This window comes from Cryptomeria japonica, chromosome 3 (genome assembly GCF_030272615.1).
Source record: "Cryptomeria japonica chromosome 3, Sugi_1.0, whole genome shotgun sequence".
Lineage (NCBI taxonomy): Eukaryota > Viridiplantae > Streptophyta > Pinopsida > Cupressales > Cupressaceae > Cryptomeria > Cryptomeria japonica.
In genome coordinates, this window is record NC_081407.1 from 30873346 (window position 1) to 30894555 (window position 21210).

Consider the following 21210-nt stretch of genomic DNA (forward strand, 5'->3'; position numbering starts at 1 on the left):
AAGAATTTGACATCTCTATGATAGGAGAGATGAAAAATTTATTAGGTTTACAAATTTCATAGACTAAAAAAAGGCATTTTTATATCTCAAACAAAATATGTAAAGGAATTGTTGAAGAAGTTTGGGTTAGAAGATTCTAAACCTGTTGGAACTCCTATGGTGACTGGTTGTAAATTATCTAAAAATGATGAATCTTCGAAAGCTAATCAAACCTTGTACAGATTTGTGGTTGGTGGACTATAATACTTGACTTAGACTAGACCTGACATTATGCATCCTAAGTGCATGGCTACTAGATATCAAGCTAATCCGAAAGAGAGCCATGTCACTATTGTAAAGAGGATATTCAGATACTTGAAAGGAACTGTGGATTATGGTATGTGGTATCTGAGGAATGATGATTTCATGTTATGTGCTTACACTGATGCTAATTGGGTTGGTGATGTTGATGAACAGAAGAGTACCTCCGGTGGTGCATTCTTTTTGGGTAAGAAATTGGTTGCATGGGCTAGTAAGAAACAAGATTCGATTTCCTTATCTACTGTTGAAGTTGAGTACATTGTTGTTGCTAGTAACTGCACTCGAGTAGTTTGGATGAAGCAAATCTTGAAGGATATCAGAATTATCTATGATAATCCTACTATCATATATTGTGATAATTCTAGTGCTATTAATATGTCAAAGAACCCAGTGCAACATTCAAAGGCTAAACATGTATCAATCAATTATCATTTCTTGAGATAAAAAGTCAGTGAAGAGGAAGTGAAGCTAGAGTATGTGTCTATAAAGGAACAAATTTTTGATATTTCACTAAGCCTTTGCCTGCAGATACATTTGTCTATTTGAGAGACAAGTTAGGGGCATCCACCCCTCTTGATGGGAACTAGATGCATTGAGTTGCATCGATCCGGTGGACTTCACAGTCTTATCTTCTTGTCCGGATTGATCAGTTTATGTTGCTCCTCTAGTGGAGTAGTTTGTTTGTGGTTGGATTGGTTATATGTTTAAGGGGGAGAGAATCGTAATTTTTTTGTCAAAGGGGGAGAGTTTGGTTTTCTGTTTTGAGGACCTTTGTCATTGATGTCAAAGGGAGAGAAAAGCATGTGAAAAATTGTCTTATCTATTGTTGGAGAGCTTGATCTTAGGGGGAGTCTGTTGGAGATATTTTCTTTCTTTGCATTGATTGTTTTTCACATCCATATGTTGCCATCAATTCCAATGGGGATATTGTTGGACATTGTTATTGCTAGGATATGTTGTTGTCATTGATGTCAACATATTCCTGTGATTTACTGCTCCAGTGGTTGCAGATTGGTTTATTGGGATCACGGTTCGATGTATGAAGTATATCTAGTATCATTATATCCTTTTGTATTGGTTTCAGTGATCTAAAAGCTTAATTGATTGTATCATGTGATCTGGTTTTGCAGTTTGGTTTTTATGATCAGTGCTTTGCAGAGTTTGATATTTCCTCCAGTATATTCCAGTGTGATCAGATCTTGAGCTGAGATTTTAGGAGATTGTTTGGGATGTTCTTTTATAGCATCATTTCAGATGGCTCATGATTTGGTAGTCCACAAGTTATATTTCTTCGTGATAGTTGTTATTGTTTGTGTGTTCTTGAGTTTTAGATGTTGATCGATGAAGATTTGATAAGTGGTATTGGTGCAGCTGTTAAAGATTATTCTAATGTACTTGTTGTTGTTTCCTAATTATGTCCTATTTGTTTTGATGGTCAACATTGATCGTTGTGCAAGTTTTTGGTGATTTTGCAAAATTAGTGATATTCTTATGTTATGCGGTATTCTTGGTGATGTGGTGTGTTGCGGTTGATCTTGGCGTAATTTTCAGTGGTGTTGCGTGTTTGGAAATTAGACTTAGGTCCATGTTATATTATGTATATCATTATATTGTTCTAGTGGTCGATCTTTATATTGTGTGTTGTAATTTTGTAATTATGAGTTGAGGGTTTAGCCAACCTTATAGTCAAGGTTGATGAATTGTATAAATAGGTGATATAGTCATGTAAATCGGTGTGGTGTCTACATTGTCAAGGAGTGGTGTATGCGCGAACAAAGGAATTCATCCATCAGTGTGGTGTATTGAGCAAAGATTGGTGTATAGTAGACAAATGTGTTTAACTGAAACTATCATCAGGCATTATCAGATGCTATTATTGTATTTCATTCAATCTGGATTGTTTCTAAATCTTGTGTAAGTCAGTGAAACTTCCTTGTAAGAGAGTGAACCTTCTCTGAGAGTTGTAGCCTTCCGAGTTATTGTATTATGAGCAGTGAGCTCTAAACAGTGAGGTCGAATGTATGTGCATTCCCCATTATAATTGTTTACACATACTACTGCAGAGTATCATCTTATTGTGGGTAGGTTACCACCGTGGTTTTTCCCTTAACCAGGTTTTCCACGTCAAAATATTGGTGTTATGTGTTGTGCTATCAATTTGCTTATCTTTGTTGTTGCTGCAATTTATCAGATTTGCTTTTGTGGTTAAGTTTGTTAATCCAGTGAAAACTGATTCACACCCCCCTCTCAGTTTTCCTTCATTGTTATTGCCAACAAGATATTGTTGCTACTAGGATATGTTGTTGTGATTGACGTCAACATATTCCTATGTCTTGGTATTGTAGAGAATTGGTTTTAGTAATATGGAAGTCTTCTTGATCATATCACTTGATCCAATGATTGCATTTGAGGTTTTTGGTCTTTTTGTTCAATGGTTGGCAGAGTCTAGTTTTTAATCCGGTGTGTTCCGATATGATTATATCTTGTGTTACGGATTTGGGAGAATGTTTTGGATGTTCATGTGTATCTTCATTTCAATTGGTTAATGATTTGGTGCTCTGGAAGCTATCTTTCTTATCCGAGTTGTTGTTGTTGAGTGTTCTTGAATGTTAGCATGTTGATCAATGAAGAATTGCATAAGTGGCGTTGGTGCAACTATTGCAGATGGTTCCAATGTGTTTTTTGGTGTTTTCTAATTATTTCCTATTTTTCTTGGTTATCTGCATTGCTTATTGTGCAATTTTTTGATGATTTTCATGATCCGGTGATATTCTTCGTGTTATGTGATATTTTGGTGGTGTAACGTGTTGCAGCTGGTCTTGGCGAGATTTTCGGTGGTGATGAGCGTTTGGAGATTTTTTTAGGTCCATTTTATGCTATCTATGTCATTATATTAGTATGGTGGTTGATTTATGTATCGTGTGATGTAATTTTGTAATTAGTTGTTATGGGTTTGGTCAACCTTGTAGTCAAGGTTGATGATTTGTATAAATGGGTTTAATATTTATGTAATTTGGCTCATGGTGTTGAGTCTCCATTATCAAAGTGGTGTATGTGCGAACAAGAGAAATCATATTTCGGTGTGGTGTGTAGAGCAAAGATTGGTGAAGAGCAAACATTTGAGCTTAACTGGAACTATCATCAAGCATTTGCAGATGCTATTTTTGCAGTTCACTCTTTCCAGATTGTAGTCCAAATCATTTTGTAAGGTAGTGAACCTTCCCTGAATGCTGGAGCCTTCTGGGTCATTGTAATTTGAGCAATGAGATCTAGGTAGTGTGTCCCCATTGTAATATTTACACATACTATTGCAGAGTATTATCTCATTGTGGGTAGGTTCCCACCATGGTTTTTCCCTTAACCAAGTTTTCCATGTCAAAAATATTGGTGCTATGTGTGTTGTTGTTATTGTTGTTATCTTTCCTTTTGCTACAGTTGATCAGATCTAAGATTGTGATTAATTGTTTTGATCCGGTGAAAACTGATTCACCCCTTCCCTCACCCCCGCCCCCCTCTAAGTTTTCCTTCTTGTTATTGCCAACAAGTGGTATCAGAGCTAGATCCTCTAGAAGGAGCTTAACCACTTGAAGAGATCTGGGATGACAACCTATGTGTTTAAGAAGGAGAGTCCTAGATTTGATGAAAGTAATTATATTGTCTAGAAGGACCAGATGGAAGTTAAATTGAAACTTGTCTTGGTGAAGATTATTGGAAGATTACAAAGAATGTTTAGAATGTTCCTTAGAATGGATTGGTTACTATTGATGAGATCAAGAAAGCTAAACACAACATGAGGGCTAAGGAAGAATTGCTGAGTGCTTTGACTGATTCAGAGATGACTAATGTGATGGGACTTCAGAATGCACATGAGATATGGAAGAATCTTGAGGTCTTGTATGAAGGAGATGAACAAGTTAAAGTTGTTAAGTTGCAGAGTTTGAAGGGAAAATATGAAACACTAAAGATGGGAGAAGATGAGAACATAACTTCCTTTATGGCCAAGGTGAATGAGCTTGTTATGAACATCAGATGTGTTGGTGGAACTCTTGAGGAAGATGAAATTGTTGCTAAGGAATTGAGATCTTTGTCTTCTGCTTATAAAGCTAAGGTTTCTGCTGTTGATGAGATCTAGAGTGCAACTACTATGAGAAGAGATATGTTGGTTGGTAAGTTTGTTGCATTTGAGCTGAGTGAATTTGGAGAATAACATGGTAAATCTAAGAATTCATTTAAAGCCTTTGTATCCGAGAAGCAACTATATGATCTAAGAGAAAGTTCATCTAGGGTTTCAAGATATGAAAGAGAGATGAGAGAGATGGAAGATGATGCAGGAGCATCCCCGATTCACAGCAATCTTGCATCAACCAAAAAAAATTTCCTTTCTGTTTTAGTTTTTGTTTGCAGTTTTAGTTTTCCTTCTATGTGGCCCAGTTTTGGCTCATCATATCCTATGGAGTTGGATTCTACTTGAAGAATTGATCATATTTCTTCCTCTTAGACCGCATTGCATTTGGATCACTTTCCAGCAAGATATCGCTACTAGTTTCCATGACAATTTCTTGTTACCAGTTGCCTAAATCCTATTATGATGGTCTATCAGAACCCATTCTGAAGCTTGCAGAACCTTGGGCATTGATTTTGATGTTCCTTGGCATGTGGCCGACCTTCTATGTTTCATCCTTTGGATTTTCTAGAAGAATCTCTTGGCGGAGGCGGACCTTTGTTATTTTCATGTTAGGTCTTGTTCTTCAGGTTTTGATCCCTTTTGGGATGACTAGATCCTTTGGATCGATATATATATTTGTAATTATGCTTTAGAATGCAATCAATCAGAGAATCGGATAGCTAGATTGTACATAGAAGATAGTGTAGACACCTAAAATTGTCCAGTCTAATTAAATAAATATTTTATTTATTTAATTATCTAAGCCTAATTCTTCTATTAATTAAATAAATCCTTATTTATTTAATTAATTCATTTATCCTCTTCTAGCCTTATTTCTCATTTAAATAAATACATTTATTTATTTAAATTATCCTTTTCCTAAATTAAATAAATATTTATTTATTTAATTGATCCCACTTCTTCTATTAATTAAATAAATCTTTATTTATTTAATTAATTCATTAGCTTTTTCTACACATGACACATGTCATTCATCTCTTAATTCATACACTACCTACCCCCTCTCATTATTTTACTATTTCTTCTACCTACCCTCTAATCATAGCCGACCTCCTTTTACACCTCTCAATCTTATCCCTCCATTTCATATAGTGTCTTCTATATAAGGAGATGCTTCCTTCATTATCAAACCCTAATGAGCTAATCATTCTAATGACTTAATGCCCTAATGATCATTTTGACTACACTACGATCCTACTTGCAACCACATTCCGTTCTTTGTTGAGCTCTTGTGCACATAAAATCTGAGAGCAAATATATCAAGCAAGATCAATGGAGATAGGAAGAATGGAGATCAAAACCCTATTGGACATGTGATGGTATAATCTTTGTGATTTCATGTTATTTGCATTGTCTTAGGTAATCTTCATATGTTATGGTGGATCTTTGTTGTTGTTAGGCTAGGGTTTTGTGGTTGAATTCATTTAGCCTTTCAATCTTGTTATTATTGTTATCCATTTTCACCATATACAGATAGATCTTTCAATTCAAGGTCCCAATTGTGACCTATTCTTCCAGGCCTATGAGACGGTATGTTGTAACCCGGTTGTTACCGGTTGGATGTAATTAGATTTCATGCAATAAAACTATATGTCATGCATTGCCTCCATCATATCTGTGTGTTTCCATTGTGTTACTCTTGCTGACCAGTTTGGATTGATCTCCTTGAGGCCCTCCTCATCGATGACTTCTTCAAGTGGTATCAAAGTGAAGTTCTGTTCTAGAGGTTACGTGTCCTAAATTTTTTTGTTGTAGGGTTGTGAATTGTGGATCTGACTTGCAATTGCAGAGGACTAGCGTGAATCGATGGCGCAAAGAGGAACTAGGAATGGTGGAGTGTGTGGGAATGCAGACCCTACTGTGATGGAGATGTTGTGAGGAGTAGCAGCTCGGTTAGAGGTCGTGGAGATAGGCCAAAGAAAAGGCCAACATATTGAAGATGTGAGTGAAGATGAAGGAGAAGAAGCCCCAATAGTACAAGTAAACCTACCGGCGGTTGATCCGAATGAAGAAATATTTTTAAGGGTTTTGAGTAGGGTGAACACTAAACCTCATTTTACCCCACCGGGATATGATGGGAAGTTAGATTCAGATGAATTGATGGATTGGATCTCGGAGATGGAGAAGTATTTCAATTTTTAAAACACTGCAGAAGAGAGGAAGGTGAAATATGCATGTACCCGGTTGAAAGGTCATGCATCTCTTTGGTGGGAGCATTTGCAATTTGACAGACAAAGAAGAGGTAAAGAGAAGATTAATATGTGGGATAGAATGATTGCTAAGTTGAAACCAAAGTTTGTGGCGACGAATTATCAAGTGGATTTGTTCTAGAAATTGCAAAATCTGAGATAGAAGGAATCTAGTGTGAAGGAGTACACCAAAGCATTTTACAAGTTGAACATCAAATCCAGACAAGTTGATGATGAAGTTGAGAAATTGCAAGATATTTGAATGGATTGCAAATGTCTATACAAGATGAACTCAGCATGATCAAATTGGAGAGTGTTGAAGAGGCTTACCAGTATGCCCTAAAGGCTGAAGAGAAATTGAACAAAAGATGTGAGCAGAGACAGAGAGGTAGAGGTGGAAGGTTTACTGCAGGAAGATTTCAAGGAGGAAGAGGAACCAGTACAGATTAGAACAATGACAAGGAAGTGAGCAAAGAAGGTAATTATACCAGAAAGATGATAGAAATTTCTACCAAAGGAGAGAACCGGATGGTTATTGGAATGAGAACTTTAGAAGACAAGACAAGAGGACATTTAGAGGAACTTTCTTTAAGTGTGGAGGAGAAGGACATCATGCATTCGAATGTAAGAAGAAAGAGACTACCAAAAGAGAAGCAGTGGTGGAAGAAAACCCCACTGGATTAGACAATAAACCGAAAGATGGAGAATTGTTGATGATGAGGATAGCTTTGTGTCATACTGGAGGAGATGAAGAGCCTTTGCAGAGGAAGAATTTGTTAAAGACCATATGTGAGGTATCTGGTAAGTGTTGTAAACTTGTTATTGATAGTGGTAGTTTGGATAATCTTGTTTCAGAGGAGATGGTGAATAAGTCAAGATTGGAGAGATTAAAACACCCTAAGCCTTACCAGATAGCATGGATTCAGGATGAGCATAGGTTGTTAGTAAGTGAACAATGTTTGGTGAAATTAAAAATTGGGAATTATCATGATGAAGTTTTGTGTGATATTATGCCTATGGATATTTGTCATCTTTTGTTGGATAGACATTGGCAGTTTGATAGACAGGCAATACATGATGGAAGGAAGAATGCATACACTATTGTGGTCAATGCGATGAAGCAAACCTTGTTACCTTTGGGGGAACCTTTGAATAATGAAGTTTCTACGAATACCAGAATCTATTTAGTAGATGGAAGGAGATTTATGGATAGATTGAGACATGAGAATGTGTGTTTTTCCTTAATTTCTAAGAAGATTGAGAGACCGGAACTAGAAGGAGAACACCCAGAAGAGATAAGAGATTTGCTGACAAAATATGAGGACATCATATCAAATAATGTACCTAATGGATTGCCACCTGTTAGAAGTATTAGTCATTGCATGGACTTGGTTCCCGAAGCTAGTTTGCCTAACAAAGATGCACATAGGTTGACACCGGTAGAGAATGAAGAACTGGATAGACAAGTGCAGGAGTTGTTGAAGAAAGGTTTGATCAAGGAGAGTTTGAGCCCTTATGTAGTACCAGTAGTATTAGCACCTAAGAAGAATGGAGAATGGAGGATGTGTACCGATTTAAGAGCAATAAACAAGACCACAGTGAAATACTGGTTTCCTTTGCCTATGATGGATGACATAATGGATTGTTTGAGTGGAGAAAAATACTTTACAAAGATATATTTGAAGAGTGAATAGCATCATATCAAGATCAGATAAGGTGATGAGTGGAAGACAACATTTAAGACAATGAAGGAATATATGAATGGTTGGTGATGCCTTTTGGATTGACTAATGCACTGAATACTTTCATGAGGCTAATGAATGAGGTATTGAAGAAATTATTGGGTAAGTTTGTTATTATGTATTTGGATGACATTCTGATTTTCAGTAAGACAAAAGAGGAGCATTTGTTATAGTTAAGACAAGTTTTGCAAAGGTTGAGAGAAGAAAAACTGCTAATCAATATCAAGAAGTGTACTTTCATGAAGGATGAGTTAGTCTATTTAGGACTTGTGATATCTAAGGATGGTTTAAAGATTGACCCTGAGAAAGTGAAAGCCATTGTTGAGTGACCTACATTGGAAAGCATTGAGGAGGTAAGATCATTTCATGGGTTGGCTAGTTTTTACCAAAAATTTATCAAAAATTTCAGTTCAGTTTGTGACCCTATGACTGAGACCATGAGAGGAGATCGGAAGGAATTCAAGTGGACCACTGGAGCAAACAAAAGTTTTGAATTGTTAAAGAAGAAAGTGACTGAGCAGCCCATGTTAGCTTTATCGGATTTCAATAAAGTATTTCAAGTGGATTGTGATGCAAGTGGAACAACAATAGGAGCAAGCTTGAGTCAAGAAGGGAGAGAAGTAGCCTATTTCAATGAGAAATTGAATGATGCCTGGAGGAGATATTCAGTGTATGATCAGGAATTTTATGCCATAGTTCAAGCCTTGAAGGAATGGAGACACTGCTTGTCGCCTAAGGATTTTGTGTTGTATACAAATCATAAAGCTTTACAATATTTAAACAGTCAAAGTAAGTTCAATCAAAGACATATGAGATGGGTAGAATTCTTGCAAAGTTGCACCTTTGTGTTAAAGCATAGAAGTGGAAAACCTAACAAATTTGTTGATGCATTGAGTAGGAGAAAGAATTTTCTAACAGAGATGAGAGTGACAGTATTAGGTTTTGAAGATTTGAAGACCTTGTATGATGAAGACCCGGATTTTGCAGAACCTTGGAAAGCATGCAGAGAACCGATTATGGTTGATAGGAGCAAATGGTTGGATTACTTCATTCGGGACGGGATGCTATTCAAGGGAGTTCAGTTGTGCATACCTAAGAGTTCCATGAGAGAGAACCTAATAAAGGAGAAACACGGTGGAGGACTAGCTAGACATTTTGGCATTGACAAAACAGTTGCATTGGTGAGTGAGCAGTACTTTTGGCCCCAGATTCATAAGGATGTTAAGAGATATGTTCAGAGTTGTAGAGTTTCTCAAGTTGCAAAGCGTAGTAGTCAGAATGTGGGACTGTATAAATTTTTGATAGTACCGGTAAGACCTTGGGAGGATTAAGCATGGATTTTGTACTTGGATTGCCTAAGAGGGAATGATTCTATATTTCTAGTAGTGGATAGATTTTTGAAGATGGAACATTTCATACCTTGTAAGAAGACATCAAATGCATTACATGTAGTAGACCTATTTTGCAAGGAAGTGGTGAGATTGCATGGATTACCTAAGAGCGTAGTTTCAGACAGAGACACGAAGTTTGTTGGCTATTATTAGAGAACACTTTGGAAGAAGATGAAGACATTTGAATTTCAATTCTACTTTTCATCCACAGACTGATGGACAGATAGAGGTTGTTAATCGGAGTTTGGGAAATTTGTTGAGATGTTTAGTGGGAAATAAAACCGGAAGTTGGGATTTGATCCTTGCACAAGCAGAGTTTTCCTACAACAATTCAATGAATACAAGTACCGAAAAAACACCTTTTGAGATTGTTACCGAAGTGCACCCTAGAGGAATATTAGAATTGAGACATTAGTAGTGAAGACTGGAAGAGTTTAGAAGAAGAAGATTTTGCAGATCACATGGCAGCATTGCATATTCAGGTTAAACATCATTTGGAAGACATGAACAACAAATATAAGGAGTTCAAGCAGATGAGAAAATGAGACAAGGAATTTGAAGTTGGCGATGAAGTGATGGTATATCTGAGAAAAGAGATATTCTCGGTTAGAACTTTAATAAGTTGCAGATGAAGAAGTTTGGACCCTATAAGATTTTGAGGAAGTTTAGTTATGGAAATGCATATGAAGTGGAGCTATCGAATAGTCTAATTATTTCACCTATATTCAACATTGCAGACCTTCATGAGTACCATGAATCAGAATTCAATGAGGACACTGTTGCAGACTTGGAGGAACAGTTGCCCCAGAAGGAACCAAATTAGATTGAAGAGAATTTTGGACAATAGGATTGGGCATAGTACCCGGAATAGTCAGTATAAGGAATATCTTGTGAAGTGGAAGGACAGACTAGTTGAAGGTTCATCTTGGATTTCTCAGGTAGAGGTAGACCACCTTGGTTTCCCTCTAACCCCAGCAAAGTGAGAGGCTCACTTTTTCATTAACCCTGGATGTTTGATGCAGGAGCATCCCCGGTTCACAGCAATCTTGCATCAACCAAAAATATTTTCCTTTCTGTTTGCAGTTTCAATTTTCCTTCTGTGTGTCCCAGTTTTGGCTCATTGGATCCTATGGAGTTGGATTCTACTTGAAGACTTGATCATATTTTTTGCTCTCAAACCACATCACATTTGGATCACTTTGTGGCAAGCTATCGCTACTGGTTTCCATGACAGTTTCTTGTTACCAGTTTCCTTTGATACCAGTTGCCTGAGACCTATTTTGGTAATCTACCAGAACCCATTCTGAAGCTTGCAGAGCCTTGGGCATTTATTTCGATGTTCCTTGACTTGTGGCCGACCTTCTACATTTCATCCTTTGGATTTTCCAGAGGAATCTCTTGGCGGAGGCTGACCTTTGTTATTTTCATGTTCGGTCTTGTTCTTTGGGTTTTGATCCCTTTTGGGCCGACTGGATCCTTTGGATCGATATATATTTGTAATTATTTTTTAGAATGCAATCAATCAGAGAATCAAATAGATAGATTGTACATAGAAGATAGATCTTTCGATTCAAAGTCACGGTTGTGACCTATTCTACCAGGCCTGTGAGCTGGTATGTTGTAACTTGGTTGCTACTGGTTGGATGTAATCAGATTTCATGCAATAAAACTATTTGTCTTGCATTGCCTACATCATATCTGTGTGTTTCCGTTGTGTTACTCTTGTTGACCGGTCTGGATTGATCTCCTTGAGGTCCCTCCTTGTCAGTGACTGCTTCAGAAGAGCAGGAGAGACAGTTGGATGAGTTTGAAGCACTTATTGCTCAGAGATTGCCTAAGGGAGTCAGTAAGTATGATGAAAAGTTACCTTTGAAATATTTTTCTTGTAATAAGATAGGACATTTTGCTTCTAGGTGTCCTAAAAGAATGTCTAGGTATGATAAGAATGAAAGACATGATAGATTTGACAAGCATGATAGATTTGAAAAGAATGATAAGCCCTACCGAAAGTACAGAAATCAGAAGAGATGATATTATGTTGTCGATGAAGGTGTGACAAACGAAAAATCAAATAATAGAAATTCAGGAGATGAGTTTATGTTTATTGCTATCAAAGAAGATGATCTGGTACCAATGAATCCTACAAGTTGCATTGTTGAGGAGAAAGATTTGGCTGCTAAGATTGAAGAGAAAGATGAATGGGTAATTGACAGTGGTTGTTCACATCGTATGATAGGTGATAAAAGTCAATTTGTAAGTATGGAAAGGTATGATGGTGGTATAGTAAGATTTTGAGATGATAAAACTTGTGTGATTTGTGGTAGAGTTTCTATATCTTTTGATGGAAAGAATAACACTGATGATGTCTTATATGTTGAAGGATTAAAGCATAATCTTTTGAGTGTTGGAAAAATGGTTGACAAGGGATACGATTTGCAATTCAATAATAGTAAATGCAAGATTTTGAATGGCTCTGGTGTAGAGATTGCAACAGGGACTAAGACTAAATGTAATATTTTTCACTTGAATGTCAATGAGAAAAGTTGTTTGATTGCTCAAATAGATGAAAGTTGGTTGTGGCATAGGAGAATGTCATGTTAATTTTGACTGTATGATAAGGATAATTTCTACTCAAGTTGTTAGATATTTGCCTAATATTGTGAAGCCCTCTAATCTGGTATGTAAAGAATGTCAGTTGGGGAAGCAAACAAGAACGTCATTTAAAAGCAAATTGTATACATCTAATGGATTGTTAGATCTTGTGCATACTGACTTGTGTGGTCCTACTAGAGTGAGAAGCATGCAGGGTGATAGGTATTTCATTTTGTTGATTGATGATTACTCTAGAACGATGTGGGTAACATTTCTAAGGGAGAAATCAAAAGCATTGGATAAATTCAAGATATTCAAAGCAAAGGTGGAGACTGAGACATGATTGAACCTAAAGTGTCTAAGATTTGACAGAGGAGAATTCATGTCTGGTGAGTTTGATACAATCTATGAGAGGAATAGAATTAGAAGACAATTATTTTCTCCTAGAACCCCTCAGTAGAATGAAGTTGTTGAAAGGAAGAACAGAACAATCTTGAATGTTGCTAGAACGATGTTGATTGAACGAAATGTTGCACAAAGCTTTTGGAAGGAAGTTGTTAGCACTGTTGTTTACACATTTAACTGGGTGCATATAAAAGGTGATTCTGGTAAGACTCCCTATAAGCTATGGTTTGGTCATTTTCCTACGGTTAGATATTTTAAAAAATTTGGAAGCAAATGTTATATAAAAAGAGATGAGGATATAAGAAAGTTTGTTGCAAGATGTGATGAATGAATCTTCTTGGGATATTCTACTAAGAGCAAGACGTACCGGTGTTACAATAAGAGGTTGAAAAAAATAGTAGAAAGTGCGAATGTAAAAGTTGATGAATGTTTTGGTAAGCAAATCAGAGCATGTGGATATGAGATTGATGAATAGGATATTGTCTCTAAGCCTGCATAGATTGAAATCTTGATGTAGAGTAATCTGGTAGAGACAATAGATCTAGATATTGTTTTGGTCGGTGAAAGACTTTAAGAGCCTAAGAATCAGAATAATCTGAAGACTCTGAGGTATGTGAAATTAAATCATTCTAAGAAACAGATTATCGGTGATAAGAACAAGGGTGTGATGACTAGAAGACTTGTTGTTGAAGGATATGTTTGATTTCTAAGATTGAGCCTAAAGATGTCATTGAAGCCTATAAGGATGAGAATTGGATAAAAGCTATAGAGGAGTTGAATCAAATTGAAAAGAATAATACTTGGGAGCTTGTCCTGAGACCTAAGGACAAAAATGTGATTGGCACTAAATAGGTGTTTCAGAATAAGCTGAATGAAGCCGATGAAATGGTAAGAAACATAGTAAGATTAGTATTTAAGGGATGCTCTTAGATGGAAGGTATTGATTATGAAGAAACTTTTGCTCATGTAGCTAGAATTGAAGCTGTTAGATTGCTGCTTGCATGTGTTGCTTCTAAAAATTTCAAGGTTTATTAGGTGGATGTCAAGTTAGCCTTTTTGAATGGTGATCTTGAGTAGGAAGTCTACGTTGAGAAACTGGAAGGATTTTCTTTATCAGATGAAAGAGACATGATATGCAGATTGAAGAAAGAAATGTATGGACTGAAACAAGCCCCTATAGCCTAGTATGCAAGATTAGATAAGTATTTGATGAAGTTAGGATTTTGTAAAGGTACTATTGACAATAACTTATACTTTAAGGTTGAGAATGATAACATTATGATTGTTGAAGTATTTGTGGATGACATTATTTTTGGAGGAGATGATGATTTGAGTATGAAGTTTTCTAATGATATGCAAAAGGAATTTGAGATGTCTATGATAAGTGAGATGAAATTTTTCTTAGGATTGCAGATTACTCAAACTGGTAAAGGTATTTTCATTTCTCAATCTAAGTATGTGAAGGAAATGTTAAAGAAATTTGGGTTAGATGATTCTGTAGCATTGTAAATTGTACGCACTTGCTAGGGTGGTACAATTTCACACCTAGTTTAGCACCCGCCTTGGCACATTTTGCATTTTGCATTGCATTTCCCCTTTAGCACTTAATTAATTAAATTAATTAGGTCTAAGGTTCTATTTTATCATCTCTCATATCATAAAGTTGGGCCCTTTTCATTAAAGTGTGCCCCTTTCATTTTATTCTTCCAATACATCATTTGATCAAAAACCCTAATTAGGTCCTATTTTGAACTTGGGGGCTTGATTTCGGGGGCCAAAACATCTCGAAATCACCTGTAACTTCGGGATTCGCTCTAAAATCATCATATCTGACGGCCCTGAAAATTTGGTGAAAAGTTGTCGGGACCATGGCACCCGGAGTGCACACGGTCCCGGACATTTTTCCCGAAATTTTAGGAGCGCAATCCAATCATAAAATAAAGCTTAACCCCAAGAAATTGGCAGGAGATTCAATCTCTAGGTCGGCCAAAAGTTGAAATTAAGACCTAGGGTTTCATATATAAGAGCTCTCTTTCTTCATTTGAAAGGATCTGAATTTTAGTTTCAGGGACCTTCTATGCAACGAAAGAGCAGATCTTTGAAGACTTCAACAACATTCAACATCCACCCATCAAGCATTCATCAATTTCATTCATCCATTTAGGGCTTTGAAGACATTGAAGAGCAATAGGGGATCACCGACTGAAGATTGGCTTTTACCCCTCCCTTGGGGTTGGGTATGATTTCATGTTGTTTTCATGTCTTTGCATAAGCCTCATTATATCATTTGTATTCATGCTTTAGATCACTTTGCATCTTGATTTGGAGCATTTACATTATCATTTACAAGCAATTAGGGTTTACTTTCTAGGTTACTCTAGTTTGCTTACTTGCATTTTAGGATCTTGCACACACACTACTTTTACAATACAACTTGGCTATTCGTGGAGGTGGAAATCACCGAAGCGGGGGTTTGACTAAGGCAAAACCCTATATAGCCGCCCACCGTACCTTTTCAGATATAAGTGCAGATTTCGGGATTCGGACGACGCTGCAAGTTGCAGATCCGGTAGAAGCAGACAAAAACTGAGCTACACACCAAATTTCAGGACAAAAGACCAGGACAGGGGCGTGGGGTGCCCTGGTCCTGCCAGGACAGGGGCGCTGGGCGCCCTAGTCCTTCTGTCAGACAGCAAGTTTCAGCATTTCCGACAACTTTTTAGGTTGCAAAACAACAGTTTCAGGAGCAGAATCAGGACAGTGGCGCCTGCGCCCCCGTCCCGAACATTTCCACTCAGATTTTAACTCCGGGTATGCATCTACATTCTTGTCTTTCCCTTGTGTTTACAGCTTTCCATTGTTTAATCTCAATTCTGCAATCTTGTTATTAGTTCATACTTGCACTTTGGGGTTAGGAATTGAACTTGCATCATTTTATCTTTCAATTACAACAAAGGAATAGAAACCCTAATAGGTAGCCCGTGGCTCTCTCTTCCACAAAAAGAAATAGCCAATTGTGTGATACCTCTAGGCTCTTTCGTATTCCACAATGTGTGTCAAAAGGTAGGATTAGGGCATGTTAGCCTAGTCTCGCTTTTTCCCCTACACAGATTCAAAACCTAATGAAACTACTATGGTGACTAGATGCAAATTGTCTAAGAATGATGAATCTAAGAAAGTGAATCAGACCTTGTATAGATCTATGATTGGTGGAATGTTGTACCTGACTTAGACTAGACCACATATCATGCATGTTGTTAAAAGAATTTTTAGATACTCCTAAAGAGACTCGTGTTACTGTTGTTAAAAGAATTTTCAGATACTTGAAGGGAACTGTTGACTATGGGTTGTGGTATCCGAAGAATGATAATTTTATGTGTTGTGCCTATACTGATGTTGATTGGGCAGGTGATGTAGATGACCAGAAGAGCACTACCAGTGGAGATTTCTTTTTGGGCAAGAAGTTGGTTTCATGGGTGAGCAAAAAATAAGATGCTATATCTCTATCTACTGTTGAAGCGGAATACTTTGCTATTGCTACAAATTGTACTCAGGTAGTTTGGATGAAACAGATGCTGAAAGATATTAGAGTTGTGTATGATGAGTCTACTATTATTTACCGTGGCAATTCAAGTGCTATTAATATTTCCAGGAATCCAGTACTTCATTCTAAAATGAAGCATATATCAATTAAGTGTCATTTCTTGAGGGAGAAAGTTAGCGATGAAGAAGTAAAATTGGAGTATGTATCTACAAAAGATCAGATTGCATATATTTTCACTAAGCCTTTGCCTGCAGATACATTTATACATTTGAGAGACAAGTTAGGGGTCTTTGCCCCTCCTGATGAGAACTAGGTGCATTGAGATGCATCAATCCGATGGATTTTATAGTTTTATATTTTTGTCTAGGTTGATGAGTTGATGTTGCTACTCTGCTAAGAGTAGTTAAGTTTCAGAGCTGTGAATTTATTCTAAGGGGGAAAGATTGCTCTTTCTAGTGGGGAGCGAAGCATGTGAAAAATTGTATTATCTTTGAAGCTTTGTGTGCATAATTTTAGGGGGAGCCTGTTGGATTTTGTTGGTGTTGATTCATTCCTTTGCATTGACTTTTTTTCACATTCATATATTGCCATCAATGCCAAAGGGGGAGATTGTTGGATATTGTTGTTGCTAGGATATGTTGTTGTCATTGATGTCAACATATTCATGTGTCTTGGTATTGCAGAGAATTGGTTTCAGTAATCTGGAACTCTTCTAGATCATATCACTTGATCCGGTGATTACATTTGAAGTTTTTGGTCTTTCTGTTCAATGGTTGGCAAAGTCTAGTTTTTGATCCGGTGTGCTTTGATATGATTATATCTTGTGTTGCGGATTTTGGAGAATGTTTTGGATGTTCGTGTGTATCTTCATTTCAAGTGGTTCGTGATTTGGTGCTCTGGAAGCTACCTTTCTTATCCGGGTTGTTGCCATTGAGTGTTTTTGAACGTTAGCATGTTGATCGATGGAAAATTGCAAAGTGGTGTTGGTGCAACTATTGTGGATGGTTCCAATGTACTTGTTGGTGTTCCTGATCATGTCCTATTTGTCTTGGTGATCCACATTGATTATTGTGCGATTTTATGATGATTTTCATGATCCGATGATATTCTTCGTGTTATGCGGTATTTTGGTAGTGTAACGTGTTGCAATTGGTCTTAGCGAGATTTTCGGTGGTGATGAGCGTTTGGAGATTTGATTTAGGTCCATGTTATTCTATCTATGTCATTAGATTAGTCTGGTGGTTGATTTATGTATCGTGTGATGTAATTTTGTAATTAGGTGTGGTTTGGCCGACCTTGTAGTCAAGGTTGATGATTTATATAAATGGGTGTAATATTTATGTATTTTGGGTCATGGTGTTGAGTCTACATTATCAGAGAGTGGCGTATGTGCAAACAAGAGAAATCATCTTTCGGTGTGGTGTGTAGAGCAAAGATTGGTGAAAAGCAGACATTTGAGCTTAGCCAGGCATTTGCAGATGCTATTTTTGCAGTTCACTCTTTCCGGATTGTTGTCTGAATCATTTTGTAAGGTAGTGAACTTTCCCTGAGGGTTGGAATCTTCTGGGTCCTTGTAATTTGAGCAATGAGCTCTAGGCAGTGTGTCTGAATGCATCTGCATTCCCCATTGTAATATTGACACATACTACTGCAGAGTATCATCTCATTGTGGGTAAGTTTTCATCGTGATTTATCTCTTAACCGAGTTTTCCACGTCAAAAATATTGGTGGTATGTGTGTTGTTATTGCTATTATCTTTCATTTTGCTACAGTTGATCAAATCTAAGATTGTGCTTAATTGTTTTGATCCAGTGAAAATTGATTCACCCTCCCTTCCCAGTTTTCCTTCTTGTTGTTACCAACACCTTACAAGATGTAAGTTAGATGTTAGAGTTTATTTCCATTGTGCATTAGTGTTATGTAATCATGTAAGTTTAAATGAATGAAATTCTTTAAAGAATAATGTGATAATATATCTTTAATTTCCATTTGTACACTAAGATGATGCGATCCTTTTAGATAAATGTATTGATACTTCTCTTAAAAAAATTATCTCTATGATGTTTAGTTTGGTTGTTGGTTGGCTTAATTCTCTATGGTTTCTTGGTGGACGTTACATTTGACAAAATGGATACCCCTCAATCTTTTAACTTATAACCAAAAAAATTGATTATTAATACAAATTTGATTCATATATTTCAAATGCCAATGAGTTTGCAAAAATTATTTATGCTCAAAAATGAAACTAGAATGGCTGTATCCAGAAAGTAAGATAAATTGGGGTCCATGGTGAGCAAACAATCGATGGTTACACCGTTTACTACATAGATACTTTGGCCGAAGGTTATCATCGACCATATCTATATATTTTTCCAATTTAATGTTTTATAACTTCATTAGGATTTTTTTATCAAGATGCTCAACAAAAGCTTATCAGGATGCACACAAAAGCTTTTCAGGATGCACACAAAATTTTGGATTGTTATTTGAATACATTGTCATCGACTTCAAATTTATGAGTAATTTCAAAATATAATAAACTATACCTGATTATTTCAGAAGTTTGAATTTTAACTTTCAAATACTTCGAATTCAAATAAAATTTGTGAGGGTTGTCTAGATGTTTAATTCATACCGAACATTTGTTTAATACCATAATGGTTTGCTATATAACACTATTAAAATCAGATCATTTTATGACTTAAACCATTTATTCTCAAGAAGTCCAGCAAGCCTGTTCTAGTGGAGAGGCAATTGATTGACAGATGATGAACTAAATTCGCACTTCTGGGCATGCTACTGTGTTAACAACTAAATCTTCTTCTATACGATCATAAAAAGGGGAACTAAAAAACTTCCATAACAGCTAAATTGTATTACCTATTGAGCGCCAAATGCAAATAAAAAATTCTGTGAATATCATACAAGAATCTAATATATTCATGATGTATAAGTTAAAGAAACATGCAACTGAAAATATGAAATGTGCCAACAATTTTGTTACACGGGAACTTGAATACTTGTTTGTGCATATGGGTTCTCAACAAAGTTTTCACAGAGGTACCCAATTTCCTTATTATTTAACATTTCAAACATTTATTGAAATACACAGGTCAGACAGGACGTCAGAAAAAAAAAATGCATCTGTACATTATTTAAAGATACCATGGGTAATCAGTTCTTTTCAGATCCAGATATCTGAGGTGCAATCACCTCCTGGATATCTCATCTCATGAGCCAGAGCTGGTCCTTCTGGTTCAGATTCAAAATCTACAAAGAAGTTAGGGTTTATTGCAAGTCCACCCTTCACCGTGTCACAATCTATCTGCAACATATGAGAGCCCTTCTCAATCATTTCCGGGTAGAATTGACGGTCCCAAGCACTAAATAATGAGTTTGTCACATAAAGGCGTTTCCCATCTAAACTGAGCTGAATCATCTGTGGCCCTCCCCTCAAACGCTTACCCTGCAATCATGTAACTCAGTCTTTAGTTTGGCAATTCAATGAGACTCAAACTAAACATAATTGATGGATCTTTACACATGGTTATAAATTGTGTTAGATCCTGTCCTCAAGAAAACTAAAGATCAACATCCATCTTGCGTCTATAAAGCATACGAATTTATTTGTTGTGCATGTTCGTGAGAAAGGATAGAATACTTACTTGAACATGAGGAACATCAGACTGCCACTGCTCTCCATCTTCTTTCTCAACTACAACGTCACTACCCTTACGAATTAGACTCCCTACCCATACTTGGCCAGTCAATACAGGCTTTGCAGGATCTTCAATGTTGTACTGTCTAATATCCCCATGCAGCCAATTCACAAAATAAAGAAATCGATCGTCCAAGGAAATAAGAAGATCGGTTATCAACCCAGGCATCTCTGGCAAAATCCAGTTCTTAACTTTCAATGGTGGCACTGATATCACAACCTGAAAACAAGACAGCACATATGTTAAAATTCCTTGTTCAACTCGAAAGTAGAGATCTTTTTTACATTAAAATGATTGCTCAAACAAAAACCCTATCTGCTCCCCACTCACTTCCCTCTTCATACCACCTGAGAAATAAATGCATTGTTTATTGCAGAAAATATCAGATTTTACAAAAATTTACTTTACACTATGGAGATTTTCAGCAGCGGTACTGTAAGCATACCCGAACCCACCCTCTACGCACTCACAAAAAGAAACCAATAAATAATATATAAACCGTTGCATAAGCATTTATCATACCTCATGGTCCCAGGAACCATCTGGTTTCTTGAAAAAACGAACCATATTGCTGCTTAAAGCACACCCTACAAAACCTGTATCTTTAGATGGATCATGAAGAAATCTCACCTGCACAATGTTAGGTCACCTCAGGAACAAAATTAGACCTATGGTGGAACAAAAAATGATCCACTCTGTCATTAATGATAAATCTCATTTTGACAATGCTATAGCACCTCATAGTTCAGTTTGTTTTTTATTAACAATTAAAGAACACCCGGAGGAGGGAACAGCAGAATTATTTCTTTTTATGTCATTTTTTGAAAAGAACTATTGTGTATTACCAATGAAATTTGCCATAAAAGATTCTCTTTTCGTTCAGGGTAAGTCACCAGGTTCGAATTCGAATTCGAAGTTCGACAACTTTGAAATTTGAATGAAGTTCAATGAGGGAAAAATTCGAAATGTATAAAATTCGAATAAAATTCGCCATATATAATTTTTAAATTGTTTTAATAAATATATGTAATATATCTATAAAATTGCCTAAATAGTTTAACATTGATAAATAGATTTGAAATCGTTACAAAAAGATGACATATTTATAAAATATAAACCACAAGAAACATATGCTAGGGCAC

General features: G+C 36.5%; 1 protein-coding gene across 4 annotated transcripts in view; it reads right to left on the reverse strand.

Annotated features, from left to right (window-relative positions):
- Positions 1–19257: 19257 nt before the first annotated feature.
- The window catches only part of LOC131066004 (selenium-binding protein 2), an 82504-nt gene continuing 80551 nt past the window's right edge, over positions 19258–21210 (reverse strand). For all 4 annotated transcript variants that reach the window (XM_058000671.2, XM_058000670.2, XM_058000674.2 and 1 more), the window contains exons 7-9: positions 20591–20698; positions 20015–20287; positions 19258–19815 (exon numbers count right to left, since the gene is read on the reverse strand). In XM_058000671.2, coding sequence (XP_057856654.2) covers positions 19534–19815; positions 20015–20287; positions 20591–20698 — 663 coding nt within the window. In that variant the 3' untranslated portion in view covers positions 19258–19533. The remainder of the gene's footprint in view (positions 19816–20014; positions 20288–20590; positions 20699–21210) is intronic.